Consider the following 22,910-nt stretch of genomic DNA (forward strand, 5'->3'; position numbering starts at 1 on the left):
AAAAAGTAAAAAAGGCGATTGATGCAAGAAAACAATTTTATAGGTGCAAATTGATATTTCGTATAGATGACAGTTAATTATTATATACTGGTCAGCACACAGAGAGACATTTGACTAAGATGGTGAAGTAGTCATGTTTCATGATATGTGTATATGATCAAGTGGCAATAAATTAGGTTAGAGTTTGGATTTTTCTAACTTGTTAGCCAGTTCACAATTATTTCTTTGATATTGTGAAACTACAAGGTTATTGTATATTTACATTGTTTAAAAACTCAATTCTCTTTTTCTGAGTCTTTTTTTTATATCACTAGAAGAAGATCAGTCTTCTTACACACTACTATTTTTGCTTGCAATAGAGATTGTACGACTCTCTACCCTGGTCACCAACCAGGGATATGGAGACCATGATAGACTGGAGCACGGAAGCCCCATGACATCTGCAGGTCCTCTTTCAAATGGTGGATCAATGGACTTGGGTGGTTGGGCTGGCCTTCAAACAGAGGTATGGAAAAGAAATAGTCTCTTTCTTGGAAGATAATGAACCTGAATTGTCCTTTTCTTTTTCTTTTTTTGGTTTGAAGGTGTACTAATATACCTAAAAAATGTATAAATTGTAAAGTCACAGGACCACAGGAATTCACATGCCGACTTGTCTCTTGAATTATCTTTTCTGCTGAATTCGCCACAAAAACTCTTAAATTTGACTTTGTTTTTGCTACATTTCTGACAAGAGAATCGAAATGCATTCTTTTGTGCCCTGTATCCTGCTTTTTTTGTTCAACACACAATGGGAAATACCAGTCCATCGTGTAAAACAAGTCTTAACAGAAATGAAAAATGTTACAAGGATTTCAATGAACCTATCTAAACACACAGTTGCAGGAGAGATCTGGGATAACCAAATGGCTGCATTGCATTGCACAGAAACTACTTTCCACTGAACCAAGAGGCAATCTCATTTGGAGAAGGATTGTGAGCCTTGAAATACGTAAGGAGTACTCTCCACCAATCAAATGGAAATCATGATGTGAGATCCTTTGAACTGAGGCAAATGTATGGCCAGTCTGCTACCAATCATTTATACTTAAAAGTTTTTGAAAATCAACTGAAGAGACAAATTTCTGAATAGGATCCATTTTTCTTTTAATTAAAAAATATATAGCAGTATGATCATTTGAATCCAATGATTAGCCGCATTTGTGATCTGTGGGTCAAATCCCAATGAGCTTCACTTTGTACATTGAGATCACTTGAATGAATTCTGAGACAGCCCACGAGTTCTATATCTTACTAAACTGTTGCAAAGTTTTCTGCATGTCAGGGAAGCATCCTTTTTTTCTCATAGAGACCTTCTATACCCTCAATATTCCACCTCATCAAAAAACTCTAGCAATAGATCTCATGCATGATGGAATTGGCAATGGTTAGAATTATCATTAACCACATTCTCAATACCTGGATACGATTATGCCCAACATTTTCACAGACAACAAAGAGAGCAATGCAAGTGAGAGAAAGTATAATGGTCTTGAGAATGTGGAAGAGAAAGAGAGAATGGTGTCTTATCTCATTCTATATTTCTGAGTATCCCATGAAGAAGAATAGTGCTTATCTCTGTGTATATTCCTGAGTAGTCCATGAAGAAATTGGTGACTTATGATCTACAACTTGATCAACCATCCTTAGAGTTAAAGCAGAATATAGCTACGAATCACAATATAAGGATGACCTGCAACACTTGTGTCCTTCAATTTGCATAAAGTGGGTATATTTGCTCTTGAATGTAAGGATGACCTGAAACTCTTTTTACAGAGATCACCATTGGCTTGTTAAAGAGGTGATTACATCCCTTAAAGTTGGTAGTTCTTGTATAGAAGCCATGATGGATCAACACAAAGTATCTCAAAAGAGTAAAATCACTAAAAAGTAAAAATTGATCACACTTGCAAAAAAATGATTCCAAAGTGAAGAACAGTCAATTGAGGGCTGTAGAAAGTAAAACAAAGGAAACTTGTTGCATGAAGAGAAATTTTGCCAAAAACATTCAGGCTAGAATGGCTACAATAGGACTATCCATTATAAGTTCCTGGATGTCTGAAAAAATGCAAGATTCACTGCATTACTGAAAATGATTTTAGAATACTGTAATATTTGCTTTTGACACCCATTAGTACTTTGCTCACTAAAACATAGTCATGATAAACGTCACATGAATGCAGACTTTGGATGTTGGAGTTTGGTGCAATTTTGTGGCCAGATAGTTTTACCAAGAAGACCAAAAAGATGATTGCATCAGCATCTATGTGTTTTGATATCAGTGTTTGTACAAAATGTTGTCAGTGCTCATACAGAATGATGTCAGCAGAAACAGTCAAACAAATGGGCAGCCCAAATTGGCCAAAACTCATTTTCCAGGCAAATTTAATAAGAAAAGATCATGAACAAACCCAAGCCTTTTGTCTTGTTTACCACAACCATATACACAGACACAGACACAGACACACACAAGTAGTTAGCATAGTTTAAACTTTATAAAATGCCCAACTCAACTAGTAGATTTTTGGAAAAAGATTCTGACAGACAAGTGTGCTCACATAAAACAACTCTTGGGCAGTCACATCCCTCTGTTGATTATTCAGATCAGTATACATCCGGTGATGTGCTGCAAGCCTGAAACTGTCTGATTATACATGAGGATTATGGAAAAGTAACTACAAAAAACCATGAGCCCTATACAACCCCATCTCATTGGAAGGGGACAACCAAGTTTGCTCTTGTACCATGCTCTTGTACCACAACATATCACAGCTCAATAACATGCTATGTGTGCATGGAGGGTTGTGATTTCGTAGCCTTAAATTATTCACGATTATGCAATTGAGGGGAGGAATTATGTACAATAGCTTGGAATGAGGTAACGAAGGAAGCTTAACTGAAAGCCTGCTATATCGTAATCTGCGAAGTGGGCCTTAAATAAGAATCTTTTTTTTTCTAATAACTTCTATGTTCTAACTGAAGTTAACATTAATTCATTTCCACTGGTTGATAAGAAGTTTTATTTTCCTACTAGCATATGAGGATATGCGATGCAAGATCAATAATATTAAGACATGTTTTTGCATTTAAGTGGTAACTAGGCACAAATTTGTGCATCCCAAGACGTGCTGAAAAGTTTAGATGATAAATTATAGAAAATTTCTAGTTTGCCAAAATACCAGACTGTCAACAACTGTTGGTTGCTGGCGACTGTTTGATGTTTGGACTCTTACTGATGACAAGAATTAATTTCCCTAAAATAAGAACGCGTTTCCCTAAGAATTTCCGACTGAAGCTAAAAATTTGTTGTGGTTGATAAAGTCTCTTTTCCCTAGTACCTCAAGCGGAATTGGGACGCCCATGGTGCAAAATCAATTATATTAAGACACGTTTCCCTTTTCAAATAATAACTAGGTTCAACATGAGCATTGCTTCACATGTGGAAAAGTTTAAACTTTAGATGATAAGTTATACACAAATTTCAAGTTTTCGAAATCCCAGACTTTCAACAATCTAAGGTGCTGATACTTTTGTTGATGTTTGGACTTGCACCATTGCTATTTAATTGTTTGACTGCTAAGGCACTTTGCTAGCCAAACTATGTGGTTCTCCAAGTCAACTTTAGCAGAGAAGTTTTCTCATCTAATGTCAAAGTTGGGAACAACATTCACTAAGCAGAATAGAAATGATGAGAAACAGCCATATGTATTTCTACAAGGTTGCCAAGGGACGGGTACTGGTATTGGCACGTGTGACTGGTACTGGTACCAGTATGGCTATTTTTTCAAAATATGAGTTCCGAGGGCAAGGTTTTAGTCTGGGGAAGGGTGATTGGCTTTTATTAAATGGTTTAGGCTCCTTGGATGGAGCCCAATTTTTTGAGCTTCTTTCCAACTTTCTGCTTGTTCATCCTCCATGGACTTATAGCTGGAAGATAGCATCATTTGTCAAGCAATGGTCTCTCCTTTGGATGCTTGATATCTTCTTGCATGAGAGAGTTAGTTGTTGGTAGGCATGTGTTTTGACTCAATGAAGTAGGTACACAACTGAAACCTTCAGTTTTTAAATCAATTTAGCTGTTTTATTGTGATAGGTGACTTTGGAATTGTTTTTACATTCTTTATCCAGATTTGGTTGATCATTGTGATACAATTAGTCAGTACGAAATATTGTCCATGAATCAGGAGAAAATGAGAACACATTTTCTGTAGAAAAATGTTGATTTTATCAATAACATATGGGATGCTTTATCTATTCTGACATGCTATACCAATGGACAGAACTAGGACTGGCTGCTCCCTATGGCTATTCTCAAGAATATTAAAGTTTGTGACTTTGGAATTGTTTTTACTTTCTTTATCCAGATTTAGTTGATCAGTGTGATACAATTAGTCAGAAGGAAATATTGTCCACGAATCAGGAGAAAATGAGAAAACATTTTCTATAGAAAAATGTTGATTTTATCAATAACATATGGGATGCTTTATCTATTCTGACATGCTATACCGATGGACAGAACTATGACTGGCTGCTCCCTATGGCTATTCTCAAGAATATTAAAGTTCTTAACTCTTTAGCTATATCCTATTATGCAGGGATCTTATCATAAAATTTTTCATTCACCAACAAGTGCATGTGCCAATTACAAATTATTTTGGCACTGTAATCACTAACAGTGAAATAACACTTGGCTGGAATATGAAAAAAATAATAGAAATCTTGCGATTCAGAGCAGGCTATGAAATAAGATTTTATATAGAGCATTATATTCATGGGCACTCCTATACCTGGTGAGTGGTGCTTCCTTTCAGGCTTCGCAGAGGTCATAAACATTTCAACACAGACAATTGGTTCCCTGTTTGCAATGCATATTTTTATTGGTAATTGGGCTTATTGAATTTTTTATGACTTCTGTATGTCAAAGTAATATTTTTTTTCATTCTCATTTTTGGAAACACATTATTGGTCACTATAAATGTTTACTTCTTGTTTGGATTGACTAAAAGTATTATATTGCTCCCAGTCCAACAATCTAAGATTCATGGTTCTTTGAATGTAATGCAGAGAATGAGCATGTCACAGGCGGCATCAATGGGCTGGCATGGTGCACCCACAGGTTCTATCACCCCTGTTGTGAAGAAAGTCCTCCGGCTAGATGTTCCTGTAGACAAATTCCCTCATGTATGTGAAGTGACATATAATTCTATCTATAGTTGTATGCCTGCTAATTGGATTTTTGGTCATTTTTCCTAACTTTTCTTGTGCCTATCAATGGTTTCAGTTCAATTTTGTTGGTCGGCTCCTAGGACCCAGAGGAAACTCATTGAAACGGATTGAAGGCACAACTGATTGTCGGGTCTTTATTAGAGGGAGAGGCTCCGTCAAAGATTCTGCAAAGGTAGCATGTTATAGTACATGTGTACTTATTGATTTAGTGATTTTATCTACTGAAAATAATATAATAGATTAACCATTTAGGATATGCTGTTTCTTTTTTGCTTTGCATATTTGTTTTAGCTTGCATGATTTGTATTGATGATTTGTATATACACATGCATTTTGACAGAAAATACTAGCTACACTTGCAACTTTTGATCAAAGAACTTGAGCAACGTGCATTAGCAGAAGTCTTGTCCCTAACTAAAACTTAAAGATAACAGTTGGAGTGAAGTGCAATGGAGTTTAAGCCATGCACCACTAGTTTGCTCGGGACTCTTTACATGGTCATATTTATAAATTCTAAAGTTGACAAGAAAAGTCAAGTTTTGTCTAAAATGAGCGAACATGTCTGTCATGAACATAGTTGGCAGACTCTAACCTGGCAGATCCAAAATCTGTGACTCAACAAAAATTCGGCAACTTGAAAAATTGCTTAATTTATTTTAGAAACACATTTTTTTTCAACTTTCAATGATCATATGTATCCAATGAGGTCATAAGTGAGTACAGATTTTTTTTCTATGAAATTTGATTAACTTGAATACAAATTGAGTATAAAATCATATAATCATGTGGAATCTTGATACAATAAATAGCTAACAGCTATCGTGAATTTATGATGATTGCCTTGAAAATCACCATCATATTTCATAAATTACTTATTACAAAATGCAACATTTTACATCTTCCTCTTCCTTAATCTAGTGAAAACTTGGGGAGGCTTGAGGTTCTAATCCTTGTAGTCTACTGTGGTTCCTCGCTCGACACAGAAGATTGTTCTTGTGGCTCTGGCTTGACCTCCATAATGCTAGTAGATGGCAACGACTCCTCCTTTGCCTCATCAATGCCGTCCAAATCTATAGCTCCTTTTGCTGCAGCCACATCCTCTATTGCCTACCTGTTGAAATCAAGAATCTTATCTTCAGTAAACAATGAGGGCTGCTCATCTTGTTTTGTCCAATCGTTGTAAGGATCAATGCCATCCAAATTAGTGGCCTCTTTTGAAATGTCTTCTACCCTTTTTGTGCGAGTTGAAAGTTGTATTGCACAAAGATGAGGCCATTGAGGTGTTTTTGAGTTAATTTGATTGTTTTTCTTCATGTGGATGGCTTCAAACAAACACCAATTACACTTATAGCTGGATGCACTAGAAGGTTGGGAAAAAATGCGTAGGGCTAATCTATGAAGTTCTGGGGTATTTGCACCCTAATCTATCAACTAAGAATCTACAAAATAAAAAATATATATATTTTTTTAACTCAGGGGTATCCCCTCGACCTAGCTCAGCGCCCAACCTGCTTTTTCTAAGTTGTAAGATGCATGTAATGTAAGCAATCCAATTTTTGTTACTTGGTGGCTGAGTGTTTCTTCTTTAGGTAGTTAGTTTTGAAGGAAAGAGCTTACCTCTGTTAGTAGTATAATTGTGCAGTTTTTGAATAATGAGGTCTGTCATGTAAACCTGGGTTGTCATCCTCTAAATGCATTTTGTGAGGTCCTTCATAGCCTCTCCATTAGGATCTAAGAAGCTATTCAAATACGAAAAACTAGGATTGAGGAAGTATATTGCTGCATGGATGGGTTGGTGGAGTCGATTGTCTAACGGTCCACCTTCGATTAATGATCTCCCAAATTGGATCAAATGCAAGGCTGTCCCCTTTATAAAAGTTTCAAATGGACTCTTTGGCCCTATTCGTGGCCTCATAAATTTACCACATTGTGTTTTGATCCCCATCTATTAAATGGAGAACTCTAACCAAGGGCTTTGACACCTACAATTTACAAATACAAAAAGATTAAATTTACGAATTTATAATGAAAGAATAAAATTAAAAAATAAAATATTCAATTTGAATTAAAATTGAAGTTTTGAGGTTACCTTCACGATCTTAGTAGCTCTTTCTGCAAAAAGATTATTAAAGGCTATCCTTTAACCCTCTCTCCTTCAGTCTTCTTTGAATATGATGAGTCTAACCATGCTTGCCACACAAACATATGTTTCAAGGAAGTCAACAAACTGATAATGCTTTGCAATGTTAGAAAAATTGTTGCAAACCATGTGGCATCCGAGTGCACTAGCTTTTTCCTTTTGGTTTGATCTCTCATCAAACTAAATACTCAAGGGTGATTATAAATGCATCTGGTCATGCTTCTTGTATCTTCTACAACTAGTCTCATCCAATCAAGTTTGCCTATGTCCTCCAAAAGAAGGTAAAGCAATGTGTTGTGCAAGGGGTCCAAAAGAGTGATTGATGCCTCTCTTCAAGCAATCTCTCAACCACTACATATTTTGTTGCATTGTCAGTTATGATTTGAACTACTTTCTCTATGCCCACCTCCAAGACAACTTTTTCCAACATTTGACTCGGAAGTTTTTGCATTTTTACCTTGTTAGAGGCATCAACTGACTTCAAAATTTTTTTTGCCATTCTTTTGCCATTGCTTCATCTATTTTTCCACAACTAACTTTGCCTCTTTAGTTGCATCCATGAGCAACCTCTCACTTTAAGTATTTTTGAAAAAGTACCCTGTAGACTTTTCTTGCTATTGCCAATGCAATTACGTAATTCTCTTAGATTTCTCACCACATTGAAGGGAAGGTTGTTGAAGTACCAAAACTTGGCACATGCTTTATCTGCTTCTCGACACACCTTATTCCGCCTTGTACCTTCTAAGGACGGTTCTATTCCAGGTATGTTTTTGAGTATAAAAAGCTATGTAGTGTGCATGTAGGCAATGTGCTTTGTATGCATGGGCTACGAAGTGAGCCCACTATGCCTTCAAATTTCATATCTTCATTTGTTTTTGCTTGTGTTTGAGAATCATGACCACTAGCTATGGTTGTTGCTATGGCTGCCCTTGTCTTCTCGTTTCGTAATTTTTTCTCTTTTGTCAATGCATGGTGTGCATTCATCTCTCATTTTATCTGTTTTCTGGGTTTGACATAGGGCTTGACATTATGACAAGTAATGTATACAAGATGGTATTTGAGGCAATTTATGCTTTTATTATATAGGTATTGACATCTCGTGCAAACAACTATCCTAGGTGTCGGTCCTTGTATGACAAACTTCCAAGTAGGGCCTTTAGCTCCAAGGCTTGTAACCAACATCGATTGGGTTGAGCCCGAGCTTGAGTTTGATCCATAGCCTTCTCTATTTGCCATTGTATCTAACCTACAAGTACAACATTTTAATTATTAAATACAACCAAAATTAGCCTAAATTCAACATAATTTACTATAAATCAGTATAAATTTAGCTTAAAATTAGTGTAGATCAACATAAATTACTTTAAATTTGCTTAAATTTGATATAAACTAATGATTTACCTTGAAAAAGGTTAAATTCAGAAAAAAATTGTCTATAAAAAAATAGTGAATTCATTAAAAAAATCAGTATAAGAGAACAAAAGATGTTCATAAATCCAATTTTTTGAAAGCAAAACCCAAATGCTACCAAGTTTTAGGAAATTATGAGTAACACCCAAACTGAATTTAAATGGTTGCAAAGAAAAAACAAAACAATTTTATTTTTTACTAACCTGCTCTTGAAATTCTTTAAATTCGCCCTTCAAATTCACCTAAAAATCCTTCCAATCGGTTCAAATGGATCAGAGAGTGCTGTGTGAGGAAGTGTGAGGGGCATTGTTGCATTTATAGGGCAAAATGGCGTGGTCTTTTACCTTTTTTTTTTTTTGTGTTTTTGGCATATTCTGCACCTTTTCCATGTTCGATGAGTTTTTCCATCAGACCCGCTGAGTTTTTGGTCAGTACTTGACAAAAAAATGGTGAGTTTTCAGAAGAAACTTATGAGTTCTTTTAGCAAATTTTCTGTCAAGTAACTCGCTTGGGCAAAAAATCGGCAAGTATTCACCAACTCTGCCAATTATGGTTATGACATTATACCCCAAATTCTATTGCATGTCCTCACCTTGATCCTTTATTTGTAAAATATCTTAATACCTTGTGTAAGGCTATTCGTTTTTTGGATTAATCGTATTGCATTGTTTGTAGCTGCCATTGATTAGTGAGCATAATGTTTGGAAACATAGCATGTTGGCAATTGTAAAAGAGCCACATAAATGTCGTTAAAGATGTTATTTTCCAGAAGAGGGATCTGACACGAAAGTAGATATTTAAGCGGAGAATGGTAGATTTGAAGTTTCATATTGAAAAGCAATTTAAACTGGAAATTGATGTGTTTTTCAGCTTCAAAAGGCTGATTCATTTCACTGCTTTTTTGCTTTTATTCCATTTCATTTCTTTTGCGTTTATTTTAACTTTGGTTGAGGACAAGCAAATTATTCACTTTGTCCTAGTGTTCTAATATATGTTATCAAGGGCAACGATGGTTTCTATTTATGCCTATTTTAAAAGATGATTTGGATTGATGAAACAACTTTACTGAAGCTACAATTGTGTAGTTCTTAAGATTTATAAATCCATATTTCCTATGTGGTCACGCACTAAATTTAAATATTCTGTGGGTTTTCTATAGCAAACAAGTACTGGAACATTTAATCAAATGCTATGTATATTCTTTTGAACAAATATTTAGCAATTAGGGTCAATGGGGGCATGTTTGCGGCTATATAAGGTGAAAATGTTAGGTAACATGAAGATACATTCCTGACCATTTAATAACCCTTTGCAGCATCTGCCTGTATGTATGTAGAGTAGAACAGAGTTATAGTGGAAAAGTACCTTTCACAGGGAGAGAGTGGAAGAAATGATTTTAGTGAGTTTGAAATGCTTATGTTGACAAAACTGAACTTCACTTATTGAACTTCATTTCTTTCATATAACCATAAAATTTGGCTATATTGTTTGCTAAAGTTACTGTTGAATGACAACTTGAGGTGCTTCATATATAAGATTTTATTAGTTACCTGGCTAACTAATTATTATAGGACTATAAAGTGAAAATTATGGAAATTTGGTGAAGTCAATAGGACAATGAAAAATGTAAACTACCTGTTTGCTTTCAAGCTATTGAAATTCTCCACTTATTGAATCTTTAAACATGCCTGCTGGCGGCAAATAAAAATGTAGATTCTGATCATACTTATTGATTAACAGCTTCATCATTAGATTGCACGGATATTATCTTTCCAGTTTGTGTTTAGTGAAGTTACCAGATACTTACCCTACCCTGTCTGCGCACATATACCCATGTATTGGATATGAAATGCAGATATGATACTCCTGGATACTGCATGGATACTGTTATCAGATGCATCCATAATGGACTGTATCCAACATGCTTGGATAGGGCACCGCACTGTCAGGTGCTGATCTGGTTTACAATTGTGCATGCACACGCAACAGACATATATAAATCACTATAGACACAAATATAATATAATGAAATAAATATTATATACTAAAATATAGAAACCAAAGTATATCTATAAATAAATATTTTTGAAATTATGTTATACACCCTTTAGATATTTGAATAATTGAATATATGTATATTTTTATAATTGTCATATCTAAACATCTGTGTATCAAGAACTCTAAAATTTATAGTATTTGTATCTGATTCCATGTAACTCTGGTTTTTAGTCTAGAAACCTGGCCATAATTTGTGCACATGACTCTTCCTATATGTTTCATGCCAGCCCTGATAATGCAAACTTATTAAATATAGAGATGAGGTACTCTCTAAAGTTTGGTGGTGACCAATTTTCTTTAAGTTAACTTTTTGTGATTGAAAGTTTAACATTAATAATGTCTAAAGGTTGGTGGCAACTGGATTCCTCTACATTCTAGTTTACTGATTATTATCAAATCAAGGATATTAGGTTTTCATAGGTAGACATAATAATAAGTGTTAGGATTAAGGTATCTTAATGTTTGAGTCTTCCTTGCATTAATTAGTTGATTATTTGATGAATATTTATTTATTCTAATTTGTGAATTTCCTAAGTTGCCATTCACCTTGTGGGTCCTATTGTTTAGGTGGCATCCTACATGGCAGGTGATGTAATATGGCTTAAACCCTATTTTTTAGAAAATTGGCACGCTCTCTTGGAGGTCCTATATTTTAGGAGGTTGAATGTAATGTCCCCTACTTGATCTATTTCAAAATACTAAATTGATTGATATTTTTCAATTAGTTATTTACAAGTGCTTATTTATTTTCCTAATTAGATGATTAATTTCATTAGTCATACTCATAGTTCTTAATATAGATATCAGACCCTGCTACTACTTCAGTTTTAAGGGAGAAGGGTTTATGTATGTTACCAAAGCACTTAGAGACCAAATACAATAGGTTCCCTCAAAGTTCACAGATCCAAGCCCTTACCTATCTTGGGTCTATACCCTCAAGGCTTTTGGGTCGCTGATCCCCACCCTATCTTGGGACTTAACCTATTGCTTGGATTTAGACTGCCCCTCTTTGGAACATCTCATTCCCATATTCTTAAATACTGACAATAATAACATGATTTAGACTATAACCATACTAATTTCTTATGTATTATGAGTATATATATGAAATTACGTATGATTGTCATACATATTGGCTATTGCAGTCCATATTAATATTACTATTTAATTCTGTATGAGAACATTATTGGGCTTCATATATTAAGCATACTTATTAAACACGTCCCCATGCATACCACCAAGAACAAGGATGTTACTGCCTGTAACTTAATAACAGTTCTGATCTGATCTGATCCATGGTGATGTTACTGGATTCTTTGATTCCTTTACTTTATATCTCTCAATGTGAGGGAGAAGTCACACCTCTTCATCATGCATGCCCTTTGGCAAGAGACACACCCTTTCACCATTAGTACCTTTTGAAATAGTGCAACTCTTCATTATTTCTGCCCTTTGAAAGGGACATAACCTTTCATAATCAGATGTGCACTTCTTCTTTAAATCAGATGTGCACTTATGATTTCCAAATTATCCCCCTCAATTGAGGTTCTCTAATTCCTTTTATATCTCACATTTGAGGGAGTCACAACTTATCATTTCATTATTAAATTATATTTCAAAGTGGGGACATTACATTGAAGTCAGAAGCTTCCATGGCAAAGTAGCTGGATAATCCTATGTCCCTCTCTGGGCATGCGTATCCCATCCCTGTATCTGCTACAGATACTTATCCGATATGACCCAGATGCATGTCGGATACTATACCCACGTGAGCCCAAAAAACCTTGATTATCCAACCATGCCGTATACTATGTGATTTGGTTTATTAAATTTTTTGACGTAAATTTTCCTAAATTTAATTTAAAAAAACTTCATTCATGCAATTTAAAAAAAATTGGTACTAACAAAACCTACACCAAATGAGAGACAAACAAAATGCTTTTCTATTTTAGTGACCCATTTTTTGGGGTTATCTTCCAATGCAATTCTACTATTTTTGTATATTATAAATCATTAAATCAACTTATAATTATTTATGTAGCAATTAGGAGTCTATATTGCTTTTGAAGTAATGAAAATCTGCTCTAATAACTTAGAAAATTGTGTCAAATATGTGTATGTGTTTTTTATGAATGTTGTATCCAGCCATATCTATATTGGGGGTCTTATAAAATGGCGGTATCCATATCTGATATTGTATCTGTATTTGTATCCTTATCCATGTCCATTCAATTTTTTTCCATGGTTAAAAAACTGATTTCACAATCTTCTATGTTGACCAGAGAGTTTTGTTTGTCAGTTTCTATTTCAAAATGGGAAAAGGAAGAAAGCAATTTTTTGTTTTTCTCTCTCTTGACACCCAATTTATGGATGAGAATGCTTTTCTCAAGGATGGATGCCCAAAAAGAAGATATGCTTGTTTGGATAAGCAAGTTGAGGCTTGACCCTATGGGAGTTGAGCTTTTTCAGTTTTTTGCTTTGGTTAATATTGAGGATGCTTTTTTGGGCGCCTAGCTTGCATACCATTGAATACTTGCTATATTATCCATTATTTATGACATTGAATTCTGTACTACCATTATGCTGCTGAAATAGTTCCAAGATTTGGAAGACTGCTGAAGAGCATAAGCTCTATTAGTTGTATTGTAGTCCATTTTACTGAATAATACAATTGAGCTGGGTGTAGTGTGATTTTTTTCCTGAAAGGTTTTTCTCACATAAATCAATGTGTTTTGGTTTGCATATTTTAATTGCTTAAATCTGAATTTTTTATGTGCATCTGTTTGCTTTTGTAATTGAATAAGGGTTAAAAGAATTTTGCAACCCTCTCTTGTGTAAGATCGGGGTAGGAAGCTACTTCTGTGTATTCAACTTCCTTTCAATAATATGTATGTGGGATTCTGGACACAACTTTGTGAAGTTTTTTGATTCCAATTCTTCAGGTCTTCAACACAATATTAATCAGATCAAAGACACAGTCTTTGGAATTGCTTACAGTGTTCCATAAATGCAAGGTGATAAGTTTGAATTTTTAAACGAAGAAGTGTAACCTACAATGGCAACAAAGCGTGGAGTGTAATGGAGTGAGTGTGTTAAAAAAAACTATTAAACAGTTGACATACCAAAATTAGTTAAATATAAAATAAATACGATATATGATTGACAATGCTAATATTGATTGTGTGTGTGCATGCGTGCGTGCATTGTTTTTTCATTTAATTATAGCGAATAAAATAATAATTTTTTATGTCCTTTAGTACATAAAATAGTAAATAGCCATGCATTTTGGTATATATTTAAATAATAGATAATATTATTCGAATAACTATATGATTAACTATGCAGTAAATAAAGTAGTAAGTTAAACTCTAGATATCTTAAATACATTTTACTACTTAGTATAAGTAAATAGATATATGTGCATTATAAATAAAATAGTAATTTAAAAAAATCAAAACAAAGAATTAGGAAAAATATAATACAGTAAAAATAGTATTTAAAAATTTCAAAAAAAAAAAGGTAATTGATTTTTTTTGAAATTACTATGTAATTCAGTAAATAAAATAATAAATAGCTAGTATTTTGTTATAATTGAAAAGGTGACCTTTTATCAAGGGCATGTATCTCATAGCAGCGAAAATCAGTTGGGGAAAAAATCGGCAAACCAAAAGTATAAGATTTTTGAGGAAATCAGATTAAAAAAAAAGTAAAAAATTGTAGAAGAAAGACAAACTACTTTTTTATTTTTTTTTAATGAAATTTAAAGGCATTTCCGTAGCATAGAGATATTGAGAGCAAATAAATTAGATAGTTTAACCCATGAATTGTAGAAATTAAGATTTTGTTGTTTATATTCTTATCATTGATTTAGGTTGCATTTCACAAAGCATACGTCATAGTTCATAAATAATAACTAGATGGTTACAATTGATAAAATTTCAATAACAATATGGTTTGTACAAAGTCAACCTATAAACTAAGTTACCGAATCGGGTATGGGCACGTGGGTACGATATGCTGGTATAACAATTTTTTTAAGGGGGGTTGGGTACATTTGTGTGTGTTTGTAAAAAAAACATATAAAAATCATATATATATGTATATTAAATTATTAATATAGAATTATAATTAATATATTATTCATTATTATTATTTTTTTGATAACTTAGAGGTGTCCCTGCGACTTCGGGAAGGTGAGACTAATCCTCTGGGCCACGTGAAATCCCGCAGGGGACCCACTTTGGGCATGGTTGGATAAAGCGGCTTTTTCGGCTGGGACGAGGTTTGAACCTGCGTCGATCGTCCATGTCTTTCAACGGCTCGACCAACCGGTCTACATCATAGGGTCAAATATATTATTGATTATCAAACATTTACAATTATTATATACAAATTAAACTATAAAATATTAAAATAATAAATCTAAATTAGATTATTATATTCTATACTTAACAAATTAATATTTATTAGGTAATAATATATTCATTGTATTATAAAATATAGATTAAATTATCAAATTATCAATATTATTTAAATTAAAAGTAAAAAACTTAAAATTAAAACTTAAATAAATTATAAATTTATATTTGACAATATATTAAATTATAATGCTAATAAATATAATATTCATTATCTTATAAATTATAAATCTATAATTATCAAGTTATAGAATATTATTTAAGTTTAAAACTTAAAACTTAAAATTAAAACTATAAAAAAAATTAAATAAACTATAAATGTATATTTTGAAAAACAATGAACATTGAATAATTTTTTTTTTAATTCTTAAGCTGAAAAAAAAATTCACAACCTAGAAATGCATTGCGTGCCTGTCCCTTCCACTTGAGTCCTTTTGCTGCAACCAGCATGGAGAATCTCTTTTTTAGCAGTTACGGTGTAGGGTTTTTAGTAGTTGAAAAGTGAAAAAAAATCAAAATTTGGAACAGCAGTCAGAATCATGTCTGGAATCAGCCAAATAATTTTTGAAACATTTCAAAACCCAAAATATCGAACCCAGTTCTATTCCACTAGGATTCCAAGCTTATTCCAATTCTAGGACGTACTATTCTCAGAATCAGCAGGTAATATTGATGATTCGGTAACCTAGCTTAGTTCCAAAAAATCAAACGTAGCCAATGATTCTTGCTACTCTAAATAGAGCTGTGGTAGATAGCTGTAGGTTCTGATGATGAAGCTCTTAGTTCAGAGTGCCTCCTTAGTTGTCCAACCTCATGACCATCCAAGTTGGCCTTCAGGATCTCAAAATCCTCAGGCACAAGAAAGTCATTAAAAAGACAGTTTTCCTTTGCTGAGCAGACATCATAAATTACAAAATGGGAATCAATCAATTCATATCTGTGATTTAATAGTACTTGCAATTTCTAGAACAATATGAAAGACAACTATAGTGAGAGTGTGAAAGGAATATTATATGACAAAGGAAGCAAGTTCATCTTAATAGGTTTTGAATCAAACAGCTTAAGATGGAGTAATAGAAAATTCTTTTGAAACAAAATCTTACATCTCAAAAAACCATAAATGATATTGAGCTTTTCTCATTCATAACTATTTTAGCAGATTTAACAGTAAACGGAGTGTTAAATATTTTTTCATTAGATAATATAGACATGCTAGTAGAAAAGTATTGATCGACTATTTGAGCCACAATTTTAGCTTTTATTATTCAAGTAAATTTTCCTTGATTTTGCATATAAGAGGATGATGGAGTTAAAAACATTGATGGACTTTGATTTGAGAATTTGAGAGATTATAGGTACAAGTTTCAATTAAAAATCAAAGCACAGGGAACATTCCCTTTCAATGGGATGGTTGCTGCTGAAGTCTATCTAGATCATTAAAGAGAAAATATATGAGGTCTGCTTTGGGAGGGATTAAGATAAACTCACAAAACTAGGGCATGACTTCTCTAAGGCATGTATTAATTTTCTTGATACCTATTTAACATGCATGGAATGCTACACTAATATCTAAAGAATTCATGTATTGCTATTGTACTCCTTGCAGGCTTTCTGAACCTCCATGTATATGACGAGCCTAAATAAAATGTCGTTTTCAAACAATTGCAGGGCACGCATTTAAGCGATGAGTTTCACCAATTAACAAAGCATTAAGCTTGTAGAGTATATAGGAAATTTAAATATAACCAAAACAATCCTTCATTTTGATAGAATATATTGCTAAAGTTCATATATTCAACAATACAATCTTTCATATATTCAACAATACAATCTAATTTTTTATCTTTTTGATAGGAACCATTCTACTTCCAGTTCCACAATGTGTATATACTATGATGTGTATAGTTCTGCTTTCCACTTTATTATGCAATTGTCACCACCCTACCTGCTTGTCATTAAAACTTGATGGCCAATGTCAAATTGAAGCTCCAAATTGTCACACTTGGTTAGCATATGAAAAGGAAATTTATAGCAACCTAAACTTGATAATCTAAACAACCACCTTGGTATTATTGTTAACAATTATATATTAAAATTCTTTTGAATAGTCAGGATTGCAACAATTCCAAGAAAACAAACCTCGTTAGGTTGATATCAACCCAATAGAGTTTTGTTTCAGTTTAGTTCGGCTTTCTGTATTTACTTTTGGCAAATACTCTTATAAGGTTCAAATATGTTTAAAAAATCAGATAAAAGCCTTAGTATTTACGATATTGTCTACAATTTCCCACTAAATTGTGTCTTTGGATTTATATACATGGAAAGCATTACTATGAGCCTAAGGAACATGAATGAGCCTAAGGAACATGACGGTAGTGTGGAATACTGAGAAAAAACAGCACATCACTTAACCATTCCGTGTTAGTGTCCTTAACATCAAACATAGAAGCATACCAAAGAACATGTCTCTATTTAATGATCTTGAACATCTATTAGAAATATACATCCATTCAAGGTTGCCTACCCGCAATTTGCTTTAGCAACTTGATGAGATATGGCGAATCTTTGATGGTGAACTACGTCGCAGCAGCTAGCACTCAGCTTTGTGCTAAAAATCAACAAAAGAATCCAATTAAATAGTGATTTCATATGGTTAGGGTATTGTGCAAGGTTGTTGGATTGCAAATGTGTTTTTCGAGTGATTTTTTCATAATTTAAACTCTAAAAATTGTTAAAAATAATGGCTGATTAATTTGCGATTTTTTGATTTTTCGGCCGGGGTTTTTTTAAAAATCGAACAAATCGGGATTTTTTGAGAATTTATGCTTCTCTAAGATTCAATCTGATCTAGTATAAAGCTGATTCAATATGACCACAAAGAGATTTATATTCCAAATTTCTAACAATCACAAACTTATATAAAAATAGCATATCAGTAACTTCTATAATAAAATATAAGTATGTTTTATTTTAACAATTTTAGCATATTTCTGTATAAAATTTAATTTCTAATTTCAGTATCATAGTAATTTTAAATAATTTATGCTGATAATATTTTTTAAAGTCACAAGTTGACTCAAGTTTATATATTTCAATATTCATAGTATTTTTAAATGTTTTATGCTGATAATATTTTTCAAGTTTTATGGTCACCCATTTTAAAGCCATTAATTTACTGTATTGAATATATATTTGTTGGTTTCATACGGCTAACCAGCTATGGCATTTCAGGTTAGGGTCCTAATGTCTATGTGTATGAGTTATCAACTTTTGGATACTATGTGTATGAGTTATGTTAAAACTTAAGATGGACGATTATTTCGGCTTAGGTTGCTGATGGCTAGATTCATTATCAACTTTGGGATAGTATAAATGTATGAGTTAGGTAAATATAAATGGAACGTTTCTTGTTTTTGTGTCATTCAAATATTTTTTGATAGGACGAGCTTCTCATGTTGCTAATGTTCTATCTGGTTTTTGTTTTTTTCTCAAATCCTATAAGGGTTGCAAGTTCCAATTTTTGCAAACAGGACTTTATTCTATGTATCTTGTTTCTGGTTTCACATTTATCAATTGTAGGTGTGTCCTATGATCTTCTATGCATGTTCTCAGTTATTAGAAGACAACTTGGTATAAAGAGGTTTTTAGAAGTGGCTGATTGATAACTTATTCGATTGCTATAGTATCTGTGATTACATTCTAGAATTAATGTATAATATTCTCACTTTTAAAAGAATATCAGGATGCTTGTTCTTGTCTTGGATTTTTAGGGATTGTTTTTGCTTACACATTTCTATCTTCTGCGACTTTTTCCAATTATGTCATTATATCCTTTGTACTTGATCTACTGAACTTTGTTTTCATTACCACTCCTGATGACCCTTTATTCGGCAGGAAGAAAAACTGAGGGATAAGCCAGGTTATGAGCATTTGAATGAACCTCTGCATGTCTTGGTTGAGGCTGAATTACCTGCTAACATTATTGATTCTCGTCTGAAACAAGCTCTTGAAATTTTGGAAGAAATGTTGAAGCCTGTGGTAATGATATTGCTTATCTATCATATACGTTATTTTGAATCTTGATAATTAACACTTTTTTTTGGGCCAAAATATGCTCTTGAATTTGTATAATTGTTGCAAACTATGGAATTTTTGTTTGAACATATTTCTCAACATTTCTACTGATTTGTATTACAGGATGAGTCTCAAGATTATTTTAAAAAGCAACAGCTACGAGAATTGGCCTTGTTGAATGGTACTTTAAGAGAAGATAGTCCTCACATGAGTGGGAGTGTATCTCCTTTTAACAGCTCTGGCATGAAACGAGCAAAGACTGGGCGCTAGTTGTGAAGAAGGCATTATGTTCCTTGAGAACATCCTACTATTCTTGGAAAAATTATTTCGCGTGATTTGCTGAGGTGGTGCTTGTAGTTTATGAAGCTGACAATTGATGAAGTTCAATGACATTCAGGTGGAGGAGGTCTAAACACTCACTATATGATGTGGTAATGAGTGTTGCTTCTATGATACACTGATGTACTGGCTGCTGAATTAGAAATATATTACAAGACTTCCAACTGCAGGATATGCAATTGTAAAGCTTTTGTAGAGAGGGGAACTTTACTAGAAGTAGTCGAACTCTCTTCTAGAGCTATATCTAGGCTTGGAGGCTTGTGCCATTATACTGTGGGATATTTGGTCTGTTATTAGTGGCTACTAAGTATTTATTATTTATTATTCATGACATTTTTGAGCTTTGTTTGGAGCTTGAAGTGTCAAATTATGTCTTCGCAAGAGTTGGCCCTTGTGTCTGATGTTCTTTTAAAAATATGTAATTTGACAACATTTTAATAAAGGATCTTTTACTTAATTATCATTTATACAATTTGCAAAATTACATACTATCTTGAGATTTGGGGATGTCCACTGGGGTTTTCATGTTCTTGCTTTGCCAACTCTGGCTGCTAAGAGATTCTGAACTTGAGGAATTCAGGTAAATCCAAACTGTTTGTTGATTTTTTAATATTCCTTTTTTGTTTTGAATGTATTGTACAATACACTACTAGTTTACTCAAACGTCCGTATATTTTTTGGAAAGCAGTATGGCATAAATATGTTTTTCAATCATGCAATTTTAGATATAGAGCTGTCCAACTCGACTGAAGTTTATCCATATCTTTTGATCAGTATTTGCTTGAAATTTTCTGCTAGGATTGTTTAAAATTCAACTGATTTAAATTTTTTGGTTGAGAAGTGAGGATTATATTTGGGACCCTCACTTGTAGCTGTTTTTTGGGGCTATAGAAATCTGGATATGTCGCTCAGCTGCGATACTAGCACTACAAAAGCAATGACAATAGCTAGCAGACCAAGAATACAAGAGACACTACACCAAAAAGTACTATATAGCCAAAACAGTGAGAACCATTGGCAAGGTGGCTCTCAAGTGGCCTGTGAGTTTTCATCTAGGTTGGCAGGGGCTTCCCACTCCACAGCTGTGTTTGGTCCAGTTGCCATTTCTTCTTTGAGCTCTATTACATTTTGCTGATTAATAACCTTCTCCATCTTCTTAGAGTTGTGTTAAGTTCCATGCAGTTTACCTCTGATCCATCTCCTGCCACTGCCCCTGCCTCTCATTCTGTTTTTGGCCTTGGTAATGAGCAACAAAGTGAAAATAAATTTGAAGCTTCTTTTGCTTGAGTTCAACAAGGAAGGCCTCTCATCATTTTTTCCATCGAGGCATGCCATTGTAGACAGTGAGCATAATTTCCATGCCAAATTATTATCCACACTTGTGTCCTAAAGTAGAAAGAAAGGGCCTTTCAGGATTTCTACCAAATTCACTTTTCCCATGGATTGGGGTGCTGCAGCAACTGCAGTGTGATGCACCGTACCCTCCTTAGTCCTATCAAGCTTGGGCAGTTGGCAAACCACATACCTAGGAAGATTGTTGATAAGTGAATGCTTGGTATTGCTATCGATGACTATGATGTGTCTAGATTTATCAAAATCTTCAAGGCCACTTAATGCTCCTTCCATGCTTGAAAATCTTTCCTGGAGCAGAAACCATAGCAGTTTAAACATCAGCCACAACATTTACCACACCCTTGCCTGAACTAGAATGCCCATGATTGTGCTGTGTTGCCTCTGATATCATGATCAAATTGTCCTTGCCAGGAAAGCAATGTTCCTGAAGCATGACATCCATGTTCCACACAAAAAGATCCCTCTTAAGATTTCTGGGCAGCAAATTAAACACAACAAACAGCCATGAAGGAATTTGTTTTCTACAAGCCATGGCCAGAAACCCATTTTTCTTCCTCAAGAATATTCTATCAATTCAATACCTGATTTTTCAACAATGACAAATACTGAATGTAGCCCTTTGGTCAAGAGGTGCGTGGAACAGTGTCTCACTGTTCTCCTATGAAGGTTTACACAGAAAGATCCCTCTACAAATTTGGCCACTAAATTAAACACAAAACAATCAGCCACAATGAGATTTGTTCTCGTCAAAGAATGTCTGGGAACTCAATATTTTTCTGCATAATGTAGACAAGGATCAAGAGCCCATTGAAAGGCAGCCATTCCTAGCAGCTTCACACAAAGAACAAATATAAAAGTGCCATATTCCCAACAACTTTTCTTAGTTGCCATAGTTCCATGAAGGCTTGTAAAAAATGAATTTCCAGCTTCTTTATGCACCTGACCTCTTTACCTTTGTCCATCTTTCTACATTCATATAGTTTTTTTAAAGGGATGCCTGCCAGAAAGTAACTATTGGTAGCCATAGGAGGCTCAACACCACTAAGGAATAGGTGAATGAGGTGAGATGTTAGAAAATTGCAGTGAATAGTAAGGCCAGATTTGGAATGGGCAAATGAAGTAAAAAATGCTTTGTAGAGACTGCAACGAATGGTAACTGTTGGTCAGAGATTGCAGGTTTAAATGCCTTCAACTTCATCTAAATTGCCAAGCATCAAGGATGGAATGCCTGCCATGTGGGCCCCAAAAATAGCTAGAGATGTCTAAAAAGTCATGCGCGTGGAAGGGTCAGATGCACATCCAGCTTAGACGGCATAAAAGCCAAATCACATGGTGGAGATGTCCAACAATGGTCATGACCATAGAGGTGAATACCACACAAGACAACACTCAAAGGAATATTAGTGGCTCAGTCCACATTTGGACCCCAACAAGGAACTTGATTAAACCAAGTCACTGAAACAATAAATAGACAACCGACCTGAAAACACACACAAATTAGATGAAAACCAAAATTAAATGGTAGGACTATGGGTGATCCGGATGCTTTTGCATCAGACATGCCAGGTAAGTAGAATGTTCCATGAGTTTTGAGACTAAGTAATATTCTACGAAGTTTAGAATTGAAACACCATGCCTGACAACCTTGGATGCATTCATTCAAGTTGCATCTTTTATTGCCTTCTTCCACATGACGAAGTATTCCTTGTTTTTTTTTCTCTTTGTTTCTTGACTACTCAGGAATTTATAATTGTTTCAACCTCATCTCATTTTTTTCAAGCAACTGCCGTATCTGTTGTTCCTTTTGGCAATCAAGATCAGCACCTTTTTTAACTAGTATGCCATTCATAATA

At 34.1% G+C, this 22,910-nt stretch overlaps 1 protein-coding gene across 1 annotated transcript in view; it reads left to right on the top strand.

Moving 5' to 3' along the window:
• Nucleotides 1-20,161, top strand: part of LOC131068422 (KH domain-containing protein SPIN1) — a 45,317-nt gene extending 25,156 nt beyond the window's left edge. Inside the window, exons 3-7 of the mRNA XM_058003612.2 lie at nt 360-505; nt 5,104-5,220; nt 5,321-5,437; nt 19,186-19,329; nt 19,489-20,161. Of these exons, the coding sequence (XP_057859595.1) occupies nt 360-505; nt 5,104-5,220; nt 5,321-5,437; nt 19,186-19,329; nt 19,489-19,635 (671 nt within the window). The 3' untranslated portion in view covers nt 19,636-20,161. The remainder of the gene's footprint in view (nt 1-359; nt 506-5,103; nt 5,221-5,320; nt 5,438-19,185; nt 19,330-19,488) is intronic.
• The last annotated feature ends 2,749 nt before the right edge of the window (nt 20,162-22,910 follow it).

The sequence above is a fragment of the Cryptomeria japonica genome, chromosome 3, assembly GCF_030272615.1.
Source record: "Cryptomeria japonica chromosome 3, Sugi_1.0, whole genome shotgun sequence".
Taxonomy (NCBI): domain Eukaryota; kingdom Viridiplantae; phylum Streptophyta; class Pinopsida; order Cupressales; family Cupressaceae; genus Cryptomeria; species Cryptomeria japonica.